This window comes from Pteropus medius, unplaced genomic scaffold (genome assembly GCF_902729225.1).
Source record: "Pteropus medius unplaced genomic scaffold, Ma_sr-lr_union100, whole genome shotgun sequence".
NCBI classification, from domain to species: domain Eukaryota; kingdom Metazoa; phylum Chordata; class Mammalia; order Chiroptera; family Pteropodidae; genus Pteropus; species Pteropus medius.
In genome coordinates, this window is record NW_024344240.1 from 21,277,443 (window position 1) to 21,289,799 (window position 12,357).

The window sequence follows — 12,357 nt, forward strand, 5'->3', positions numbered from 1 at the left end:
CTCTCATAAAAAAACAACACAGAATGTTTACAAAATTCTGGACACTCAAGCCATCTAATTTGGGTATAAGAAAGAATTTGCAGTATTGCTCTGATATTAGTCTATATTTGGTAGAGAAAATTCAGAATGTGTTTGCCCCAGGCAGAAGCTTCTGTCAGCTGGTTGACGTGGAATGCAGCGGCAAGTCATGGTGCCTGTCACCAGGGAGAGACTATGGTTCCCACTAGGAAATTGCTCTCTCCACTGCAAGGCTGATTTTCTGCACTCTGTTCAGCAGCATATATGTATGGAAAATAAGTGAAATGGAATCTGCCTGGCTCTTTCCACAGGTTAATATATGCTTCCCATTTGTTTCGCTGTGTAATTTTCCCTGCCTAGAGGTTACTGTATGCCAAGCACAAAAGCATTATCTTTACTTTCCAAAGAACTAAAATAGAATTGGAATTAACCCCTCAAGAATGCCAAAATTTTCCTTTCCTCTATCTCATCTACTCCACATTTCCAACTACAGCTTTTCATGAAAATTAAACTAGGAACAATGTGCTAAGGGGAGAGAGGAAATATTGCCCAGAATGTAAAAAGGTGGAAAAGAGCAAGGGTGGGTGTTCGCTGTCCTCCCACCATACTTAGGGCAGCAGCTAAGTTATTTAACTTCTCTGATCTCAGTTTCCGTGCTTGTAAAATAAAGATAATGAAATCCTCATAGAGTAAAGAATGACTGAGATAATATGTATGAAGTGCTATAAGTGGCAGTTCAATAATTGATGATTATTACTTATGAATAACAATAAATCACTCCAGGAATCGGAAAGAATTCTCTAGACGTCTTCAAGACGAGGTATGCATAAGCATATGCTCAAGATTGGTGGAGGGGCATTGTGTGACTGGCACTGGGGATTGAATGCTGAACAAGACAGACATAATCCAGCTGCAGAGGTCCTTGTGCCACCCTGAACAAGCTGAGGAGTCAGGGACTGGCAACCAAGGACCCATGGACATCTCTCAACTTTCCCGTGGCTTCTCCTGGTCATACCATCTACCCTGTCTGACCCCTCACTAAGTAGTGATTAGGAAGCTGACGGGTCCCCCCGCCTTCCTGCCTCCCTGCTTAGGTCTTCCCTGCAGCCCGCCTCCAAGGCCACACTGCAGCACTGGTGCTCCTAGGTCACTCACCACTTGCCAAAGGTTTAGGTGGTGAAGGCTAAAGGAATAATGTTTCCTTTAAGGGCACCTGCATTTTAGTAGAAGATATTTAAAAACATTAAAGCCTTAGAATCTAAAAAAAAAAAAATTACAAGTCAAAGCTAAGGTTAGGGTTAACATATAAGGCAAGTCCTGCATCAGAGCTGGACAGTAAGTCCAACTCCGTCAGTTTTCCTTCTAAAGCTGAGATAGCTTGTTCTCCACTTGAGCCCCATCTAAAGGAGCTACCTTGCTCTTAGGGGCCATGTAGTCAGCATAACATCCATTTTCAAATGCTAGAATCCTCCATGAGAAGTGAGAGGAGCAAAGACTCAGAACAGCAGCATCCCCCCCGCAATTCCCCTCCATTCCTCACTGAGAAACGTGAGGCCACAGAACAGAAGTTAATATTGTCTTCCTCTTTCTCTCTTTTTTTCTTGCAGAGAATGAGTTGAATATAGGCAGTTACTGTGTGATGCCACCTCCCTGCAGAGGTACTTCAGGAGCTTGAAGGGTATGTTTAAGATTTTGTTTCTAGGAGGCAGGGGAAATGAATCAGAACCCTTCCAAACCACAGATAGTAACTGTGGCCTCCACAGAAGGCAAATCCTACCCAAAGCAAATGGCACGAAAGGGCTTTTGTAACGTAAAAAGGATGGCAGAATTCTCAGCTGATTGAGGGACTATGTAAGCACGTACACACACATGTGTGATGTGTGTATGGACATAAGCATAAGCATTAGATTCAAGAAGAAATGCCTGTTAGGTGTCAGCAATGAGCTCTCTCTAAAGAGGGCTTGACATGGCACGGCCGCTCGGTGAGGACTTCCTGCTGTGATGTTCGTGTGGAAGACCTTGTCCCCTAACAAGAAAGCTAATGCCTCCCAACCAATCCTGTCCAGCTGTCCTTCCTCAGAGGCTGTCTTGCCCCCACGGAAAGATCATCCGGTCAGCACATCCCTTACCCCAATAATATGACCATCACCATGTCAGCCACACCAGCATCCCTGAGATAGACAGTGAGGAGACAGGGCTCCAGAAAGCTAACGAACTTGATTTGGGGCCATGTAGAGTCTTCCCTTTCAGGTCACCAATGTTCCTACTTTTCCTGGTATTAGCCTTCCCTTCTAGCAGCCTGAGATCTTAAAGAAACATTTCCGAGAATCCTACAGGGAAGGCTGGGACATTTGGCAGTCACTTCTACTGGATTTTCAGAGCCATGGGACTTCATCTTAACACATGCATCCAGTGTCATATTGATGTAAGTTCCAACCAAGAACACGTGAACAGGTTTTTCTGAATAAAATGAAGGAAGATTTCACACAAAACACATAGTCTTCCCTTTTCTTCAGTCTCATTTCAGTCTCAATCTAAATCATGACCGACTCTGGCCCATTCTCGATCTTTGATCCTTTTACTTGAAGAGAAAAATAATGACGAAAGCAGTTATCTCTAGAAATGAGGGACCCTGAACACTATTCCCTGCTCGACTCTAGACTCACCTACAAGCAGGAAGCTAACCTCTCCGGAAAGCTCTCAGGGGTCTCTGCCTGACCCTCCTTCAGCGTCGCTTCTTCACAACTTGGCCATGATCAGCTCGAGTTGCAACTACACAACTCTCTTGATCTTAGCTAGATGAAAAGCTGAAGGGCAAAAGCCTGTCTTGTATAAATGACGTCCAACGTTTTACTCTCTGGTGGAGAGAGACCTGCATTCCTCCCTGCTTGACACAGAGTTCACTCCCTGTGCTTCCAAAGAAGATGTGACTTTCCTGTGAGCTGGTGGAAATGAAGGAAGAGGAGAGTGAGTGGTGGTGCCATCGCCTTACTGCCATCGTGCTAACTCCACGCAGTCCCCCACTTCCGGCCCAAGGAGCTCCCAATTCTCCCAGCAGCAGCACAAGAGTGCCTGGGACCGGGGTGTGGGGACGTGACCTGGAGGAAAGAGGAGCGAGGCCTGCCTCCGATCCAGCAAAGCTGCTTGTGTTAGCAGGTCAAGCTGAGAGAGGAAACGGAAAGGGAGGCCAGCTGAAGAGCCTGAAGGGGCAAGGAGGCCAAGCTGGAGAACCGTGAATAAAGTACGTCCAAAGGGAAGAATTATAAGACGACATCATAGATTATTACAGAATCTGAGAATTTGGGGGTCCAAAGGGCTTCTGGAGCTCAAATAGCCAAGTGCCCTCATTTTACAGCTAGAAACTGAAGCCTGGCTCGCCCCCCAGTTATATCTAGTGAAAAGCTAAGACTGGCCTTAAAAAAAAGGCAAGCCTCCAATTTCAGAACTCTTTTCCCTAGGCACCTCTTTTTTTCCTAGCTCCAAGTAAAGACACATAGGTCCAAGAATCTCCAAGGAAAGGAGACATAGCCCAAGTGGCTGGAAAAAACCGAGTGCCTCCAGCGAAAAGCTGCTACGTGCATGTAAAGCGAAGCGGCTCTGGGACCTTTGCTTTCCGGCAGCCTCCAAAAGCACCAGCCATTCTGTTACGATGCCCCAAATTAAGCTGATTAAAAGGAGAGCCATAATGCTCGTCTGTCAGCCTGGACAGGTGGCACTCCACAGCGCTGGAGGTCGGGCAAGCCTCCAACTTCGATGATGATAGGCCCCCTCCCTCGCCCACGCCCCCAGCCTCGGAACCCTGACAGCAGTGTTTGTGATCTCCAGCTCGTTACACGGGCCTCCGACTTCCTCTGCTTGCTGGCTCGAGCTCCGTGCCCTGCACCCTCCTCTGCCTCCATGAATGGGCTGACGGAACTCCTACCATTAGCCCTCAGTGTAACTGCATCACTCCATTGTCACCACACACGCACTGCACTCAACAGGGAGACAAAGGGCTGAATGAGCCCCAGACCCGCAGCCAACTCAGGCAGAGACAACTTAGGAAACTATCTCATTCTTCCTTTCTTCACAGGCTGTTTGGCTTATTTCCTTGCATACCAAATGAGGCCCACAGAAAAAATAAGGCAAGAGAGGGAAGCATCAGCCTTCGATTCTATTCCTTCCACCTCCCCACCCCCAGCTCCCCTTCCAGCAACTCTTCACAAGGTTCTTGACCAGACCCCGTAAAGTCCACAAAGGACAGTCTCAGTAAGATTGGCCTTTAGGAGAAGGTGTGCTGTGAGGTGCCCGAGCTTCTAGCTAAGGAGGACCAAGACACAATGTCAGGGACCCTATGAATACTGTAGTCAAAATCGAGACTTCTCTCACTTCACTGCTGTTTCTTAACAGTTCACTAACAATCAGGATCTGAACGTGCAGGACCCTAAGGAAGGGATATGTCGAAATCTTCTCCGGGTGATAGTTTAGAATGTGACAGAGAGTTTTGATGTGACCTAGGTAGACGAGGATAAATATAATGACAAATGACTATATTCTATGTCTGTTTTGTTAAGTATCTTCCAATAACCTCACAACATCTTTATGGCCTGTGAGTCTCAATGCTACTTTTTCATTAGCGAATTAGTAAAATGGTGTCATGTGAAAATAAAGTGACCTGCTCTAAGATAGAGTCAGGTGAAACTCTGAGGACTTTGACATACAATTAACATTAAATATATAGCTTTTCGAAAAGACCTGGAGAAACCAAAGGATTAGAAACACACTTGAAACCCATCTGCCCACCCTTTGTCCTCCATCCCTTCCTTCCTCCTTCCCTCCCCCATCTTTAGCATCATTCCCCAATGACTCTGCCAGGGGCTCTGAAGAAAGAGCTGAGTAAAACTTGGGTCCTGTTCAAGAGGTTCTATAGACAAGTGAACAGTGAGATAAACGCTGGCACATGGCACGAGCAGAGTGCCCAGGGGACGGAAGAGGAACCCCAATTCTGCCTGGGGAAAGGTTCACTGGGGAACCAGGACAGCCGATTCCTCCTCTCAAACTTACCCTTGGCAACGGAAACCCGGTAGAGGTTCCTCCAAAAGCCAGAGCTGCCTCTCTAGCTGGCATCTGTTTTTAGCAACACTTATGAGTGGAAGGAAAAAGTACTTAAAATATACCACCCTCTGAGACTTTTATTCCCTGTAAAACTGTCAGGCTTCTCACTCAGCTTTCTCTTTGGAATGAAGCGTTCCGGTTTATTTTGGCAACCAGAGGGAGCAACAAAGACCAACTTTCTCAGAGCTGCATGGGTCCCTCCTATCAAAGCTATCTGCCGCTGGCCAGGGAGCCAGAAAAAGTCGTCCGGCTGTCTCAAACCAATCAAGGGGACCCTGTTTCAACGGTCTGATCCCTGACCATCCCTGCATAGCGAACACCAAGCTTAAAGAAACCGCAAATAACAAGGAGCGTGGGGCAGGCAGGACTGCAGGACTCCTGATTCCCATTCAGAGTATTAGAGCCAGTGGGGCAAAATGCTGTCCTGTGTGCCTGACTTCCCCATGGAAAAGCTCAACGCAAACCTATGGGCATTTCACAGTGCGGCCTGAGACACTGTATGTATATGTGTATGTGTGCCTACGTATGTTTCATTGTGACAAAATATGCATAACATAAAATTTACCTTCTTGATCTTTTTTTTATTTTTTATTTTTTTTTTATTTTGTTAACGCCTACAGCACCTGGTCTTCCTAGGTGGTCTCCCATCTGAGTACTAACCAGGCTCGACACTGCTTAGCTTCCGAGATCAGACGAGATCGGGCACATTCAGGGTGGCATGGCTGTAGACTACTTCTTGATTGTTTTTAAGTATACAATGGCACCGAGTACATTTAATTTGTCGTGCCACCATTGCCACTCTTCTACCTCTGGAATTTTTTCAACAGCCCAAACTGAAAGGCCATACTCATTAAACAATAACTCCCCATGCCCCCCACCCCCTAGGCCCTGCTAACCTCCATTCCACTTTCTGTTTCTATGCATTTGACCTTTCCAGGTACCACGTGTAAGTGGAATTATATATTTGTCTTTTTGTATATCTGGTGTATTTCACTTAGCATGTTTTCAAGGTTCGTCCATGTTATAGCATGTATTAGAACTCCACTTCTTAAGGTTGAATAATATTCCACTGCATGTACCTACCTCATTCAGTTGCACCATTCCAAGGACATTTTCTAGCATCAACTTTACTCTGCTGGGAGGCCTGGCATTTTACGTTAGGCCTGGTAAGCACCTTCCTGAATGGATTTCCTGCTGCATTTATAGTTCCTAACACATTACTTAGCATTCATTCGTTTATGATCTTCAGTTACTGGGGTTTTACATAGTTTATTCTTGATTCTTCATACAGTTGCTAAATTCCTTAAAAGGCGGGAAACCCCTATTTTATTTTCCATGCACTACCCACCCACCCCAACTCCTACCACGGAGCCTTGAGTCCATGCCTTGCTCATCTCTTATACTTGTTCACAATGCAATAGTCTGCAATAAATGGGCCTTCAACAAATACTTCTAGAAATGAATGGAGAGTAACTGCTTAAAGTTCACCATTTCTCGACTCACGAAATGGTAAGCAGAGCTAAAGAAGTAAAACTCACTTCCGTCCAAAAGCTAATGCATTCTAAATTCTAGTCCTTACATTTTCCTTTACTCTTTGAGCTTCAGCTCTTCAGAGAACACAGGTTGATGATGGATGGGAAGGGATTTAGCAACTGGAAGTCAGGCACACACACATAGCCAGGCCCGGTGCTGCTCAAGGCTTTCCACTAAGAACATTCCTAGTGAGAGAGTGAGCAAGCCTCTGGGGCCCAAAGGTAGGCCTGGAACTTACTGAGATCTCAAACGGCTATCTGAAAAAGTGGTATGAATTTTATATTCTACTGTGTTCATGCTTGGTTTTTAATACTAAAATGATTAACCCTGGACCACCAGTGAGAAAGAGGCATGTCTATGCATCTCCAGTTTAATGGCTGAGATTTAGAGGAGAACTCTGAGCTGGTTTTGTATCCGTTTAACAAAGCGACTTGAATGGACCAGCTACGTAGTATTTGAAAAGAGCAAGCAGTCTCTCCAGTGTGATATGAGAGGCCCGTTTGCAGTCTTGGAAAGCAAGGCACAGCCAAGAGCCTTGGTGGTACCCCAGGAGTGACCTCTGTTCATTTGAAATCAATAAGGGGTGACAAACAGATATGGAAGAAGGCTGGAGACTGAACCAGTGGGGCAATCGGCCAGTCAGAGTGGGTCTATAAATGTCTGAAAGAGGTTACAATGCCTGGGGCTCAAACTCTCCTCACTGACATTTTTGTCTCTGGGGTGGAGGAAGGGCTTTGTCTTAAGCTGGTTGGGAGTCCCTGTTGCAAGGCAGTCTTAACAGGATATATTCAGAAAAGGAAGGAAATATACCTTTTCTATAAATGTTAGGTTCTGTCCAAGATCTACCTCTAAAAAATTCAAAAAGCATTCTTCACCTGAAGCTGCACTGGAGGGGTCTTTTCAATCTGTATTTTTGGAAACCATGTTTTAAAAGCCTATGCTTTGGAGCCAGCACATTAACATAACAGCAGATGTAAACCTGTTTCAGAGGAGGACCCGGGTTTGTTCCATCATACCCTTCAACACTTCCTTGCACCATTTCCTGCAGATAGTCATAAATGCTAAGGCAAGGTGGGTGGGTGAGAAAGGCAGTAAGCTGCAGCCTTAGGCTCTCTGAGGTTCAACCTTCTGCTCAGCGTCAGGGGTGGAGGCATTAGCCACAGGCTTGTCAACCACATTATCCCTTAATTCAGTATATTCCCACGGCAGAGCATTCAGAATCCCCCTGGAACACCCAGAGGGGCCATCATGAAGTTCCCCTGCATTCCTGAGCCTCTCCATGGTGACTCACGAAGGCCTCGGCACTGACACCCCTTTCTCGAGTTGCCTTTAAACCAAAAGGCTTTTTCAAACAAAAAGATCCCACAGCTGCAGCAAGGGTGGAGTGCAAAGTTCCCAGACCGGGCATCAGAGCTTCCAGGTTCTAGTCCCAGCTCTGCTCTGCCTCTGCTGCTGCCGCTGCCCGCTCCCCAAAGCTGGCTACCTCAGCCCTCTGCACCTCCCTGACCTCTCAGAACCACCTTGGCTCAGACCTTTTAAGGACTGCAATTTCCTACCAACTGAATAAGAGCCTCACTTGACCCTGGTCTGACTCAAATCCTTTCTTCTAAGGAGCTTCAAATTCTGGCAACCAGAATTACAGCCTCTGGGCCTTCCACAGGGCACTCGGCATGGAAAAATCTACAGCTAATAATAGTTCCTTGAATTTGTATGGCACTTTATTCTTTTCAAAGTGCTTATTAATTCATTACCACACTGAACAAAAGGGAAGTGAGGGACAGGCAGGTTTGAGCAGTTTGTCAAGGCTGGACCTATTCTCATGGTAGGGCACCTCCTGTGTCTCCACTCCCTTCCAGGCAGATTCTTGCTCCTCTCTGTGCCTTCCAGCTTTAGTGTGAGAAGATATGAAGGCTCGAGGCTCTGGAGGAGAGGCAGCCTAACGTGTACAGAAATGGAAATGAAAGGATAATATAGACCCAACGAGAAGCCCACATCGTAAAGGAAAATCATCAACCAGCCTTCCCCTTCCCCCTTGTATCTGCTTGCTAAGTTTTCTCTATTTCATGGCACACAGGCTTTTGAAACCTTAGGAGGCGGCCTCACCTGCTAGATTTTGTACCACCTTGATGTTGATCTTCGAAAACAGAAACCGACAAGAAAAATACCTCTGACACATCATCATCAAACCAACGGTCTCTCCCTGAGCTGAGAAAAGAGATGTCTGGTGTTTAACCAAGAGGCTAGCCGCCACCTACCACATCTGTATTAGTGATCTTGGCCAGCAGTTCCACCAGGGCATCACTAGTGAGAGAGCTCACGTCCTCATCCTGCTGGAGCCCACAGATGGCAGCTCCCACACTTCCAGTTGCAATCATCGATGGTGGGTACATGGCGAACTTAAAGTCTGTGAAAACAAGAGGAAGAAGGTCAGGGCACAGGAAGGACTGGGATCCAGTCTAAAGATACCCAGAAAGAAGATGGCGATGGGTCAGCTGCACAAGTGGCCCTGACTCTACAGGCACAACCAGCTGAGTCTTTTCTTCATAGGACATCCTTTCTTTAAACTGAAGAGACTGAGGCAGAGAAGGTATAGTGCACATCGTGAATTCACAGAGAACTCAGGTCCTCAAACCCTCAGTCTCACAATCCTGTGAGGGGTTTTTGGCTCTGCTGGGGCAGAATGGCGAATGAGACACAGTCCCCTCTGGGGGTGATGGCAAAAGCAAAGTAGGTCTGAGACCAGTACAGATAACCCTTGTGCCATCCAAGTGAGAAAAACCAAGGGCTCTAGAGGTTGGAAGGAGGGACAAGTACAAGCTGGTAAAATGTTATGAAAATGATAACCCTGATGTGAGCTTGCCATATTTTCTGGACAGGGAGCAAGGACTACTATGGCCCCAAACAACACAAGACAATTTTATTTTAATAAAGGTAGTGAAGTGAGACAGGCAGCCATGGAAGGGATGGGGTGATGAGGGCCAAGTTTCACACAATCCCTAACTTCTAGCCCCATGCTGAGGACCATCTGGGCATTAGGAGAACACACAGGAATCTAACCAAGAGCCCAAGGTCAGCCACTGCACCCTAATCAGATAGAGGAGCTGGTTTAGATTTTATGGCTCTTGGGCCTGAAAAAAAAAAGAACCATTTTCTGGCTGGAAAAGAAAAAGTGGTTCGCTAGGGGAAAAAAAAAAAAAGCATAAAATGAGGGAATAAAGGGGCCCAAACCCTCTCCACTTGCACTTCTCCACGTGCAAATATAGAGGATGCTCCTGTGCACTAGAGGGCTCTGCTGGGAGCTCAGACACCTTGGTTTCCTCTGAGCACTCCCCCAAAGTGGCTGGGTGGCCAAGATCAGCCATTGCTCTGTCCATCAGGGGGACATAAGGACACCCGCACCTCACTCCTGCTAACAGCTACCACCTACCGATATGTACAGTACCTTCGTTATATCTAGTTTAATCCATACATCAGCCATAAAAGGTACACACAGTTATTACCCTAACGTGTGAAGAAGAAACCTGAGACTTCTGAGCCTTCCCTACCTTGTGTTGCTATGTTACAGAGGTTACAGTTTCATCACCCACCCTAACAGTCCTGGGGCGTGCTACCTCTGGTGTTAGCATTACTCTAGTAAATCTGCCATATGTAGAAGTGGAAGGAGAGGTACAAGGGGGAGACATGGGATGCACTCCAACTTATAGCATAAACATTAGGCTGGACCTACAAAAACAGTTCAACCTAGTATTTCCTCTTCTTCCTATACAATGCCTTATTAGAACATAGTCCACAGAAACACTTTTATCAGTGACCCCACTGTCCAGCATCAAGTCAGTGGTGTTGGAAACACCACCGGATCACTGACCCATGCACATACCTCACTCCCATCTCGGCTGAATCCCATGAACAGAGCAGGCCTGGCCGTCTGATGGTCTGTTTGTCTCCGTGGTTCTTTGCATTTCTACCACTTGAGGGACATAGATTATGTTCTGCCCAAAGCCTGCTGTCCACTAACTCCTCCAGTGCCTTCTCCATCCCCACGGACAGTGACAAAGCTAGCCTCCTTGCCTCCTGCTCTGCTGTAGGTCTCTTCCACAGGGGGTCACAGGAGTGTTTCCCTGCCCAATAACCTCATTAGCTTCCCTCTGTGACATTCATAATGCAGAGGAGGCAGCCAGCCCCTGGCCCTGGGCCCGCCAGGCCTGGGTGGGAGCATCTGGCAGGGAAGGGCAGGAGGGTACCGCTGGCCTCCCTTCCCTCTGCCCAGGCCTCAGACCAGGAAGCACACCACACACATGCCTATCTTCGTCATCCCACTGCATGTAAAACCAACTCCTATTTTTAGGAAATTAATTAACTTCTGGAAGCTAGTGGGTACATATGGGTGGTCCTGGAGTACAGAGGTAGGCACTAGAGTTGCCCAGAGGACTATACATCCCTTCTTGTTTTGACTGGAAAACCCTGAGGGGAGTTTTCCTAGGACACTGTTTCCTGTTCCCCAGAACTGGGGAGCACGGTGTGCATAAACATGGCTGCCTCTTGGCACCTCAGAGTAGCACAGACTGGGTAGAGTGCTCCCGTGGTGAGGACTAACCATTGCACCGCTCCTCTGCCACTCTGTATGGCAGCAGACTAGTGGCCTCCTCTGGAGCCCTGAGCAACTGCCCAGCTCTGCTTAGTCAGACAGGAGGCAACCTCAGCACCAAAAAGCCAGGTCCAGACTGTGGGACTGGACAAGTTACCTCTTCCCTCTGAGCGCCCGCAATCCTATTTGTCTGATAAGGGGTAGGGTTAGAGCAGCCTTTTTCTAACTTCCGGTTGCAATTCATTGATGGGTCATGAAATTCCTCTGTGGGTCACGACCAACATTTTTTGTTGTTGTTTAATGGAACAGAACAGGATAGAAAGTATCAGGAAATACTGCATGTAGTAAGAGTAAATATCATTTTGAGAAACTTTTGTATCAGTCTGGTGTACCTGTGTGTGTGTATCCTGAGTTGTGATATAAAATGTATTTCTTTCTTCATGGTTTAGGTCAAAAAGTTTAAAGATATTAGGCTGGCTAATCTCCTAGGTGCCGTCCAGCTCTAATTTGCTTTTAGTCAAGGATCTGGAATAAGATTGACTCTCAAGGAAAAAAAAAAAAAACAAGGAAGAGACAACAGAATATAGCACAGCTCCCATTGGCCAGCAGAGTCACAGTTCATCTCTGCTCAGAGAGCACTGCTCCTTTTGCATGGTATCAGGGGCTACCCAGAACAACCGCAGAGACACCCCCTTCTCCGCTGGTCGAGGAAACAGAGCAGAAAAAACACTAGAATGAAACATCTGAAGGGCGGTGTCCTTGCACTAGATCTAGTTAGCCAACCCCCACACTTACCCATGGAAAGTTCCACCCAACCTATGCCGCCATTCCTGGAAACCTTAAAACTTTGGCTATGTAACTGGATTGAGAAAAGCTGACCACATCCACTGGGATGAGGGAGAGCAGAAAACCACGCATGGGTACTCTAATCAATATCACAACTTTTCACAAACATGTAAATACGTGTACACACATGCATAGGGACGAACTAGGAAGATACACAGAAAATGCACATAAATTTTCTACTGTTAGATGGGGGAAATAAAATTTTGTAAATTCTCTTTTAAAACTACTTTTACTTTAGTAAATAAAAAACGAGTGAAAATCTCTCAGAAATGTGAGTGTCT

General features: G+C 46.5%; 1 protein-coding gene and 1 pseudogene across 2 annotated transcripts in view; both read right to left on the reverse strand.

Moving 5' to 3' along the window:
* The window catches only part of CCND2 (cyclin D2), a 29,287-nt gene that overhangs the window by 5,883 nt on the left and 11,047 nt on the right, over positions 1–12,357 (reverse strand). Inside the window, exons 4-5 of one of the 2 annotated variants that reach the window (XM_039869085.1) lie at positions 8,901–9,049; positions 8,342–8,581 (exon numbers count right to left, since the gene is read on the reverse strand). In XM_039869085.1, coding sequence (XP_039725019.1) covers positions 8,393–8,581; positions 8,901–9,049 — 338 coding nt within the window. In that variant the 3' untranslated portion in view covers positions 8,342–8,392. Of the gene's footprint in view, positions 1–8,341; positions 8,582–8,900; positions 9,050–12,357 lie in introns of those variants that run through there. The other variant, XM_039869086.1, reaches the window with a different exon arrangement.
* On the reverse strand, positions 5,724–5,842 carry LOC120607610 (uncharacterized; annotated as a pseudogene).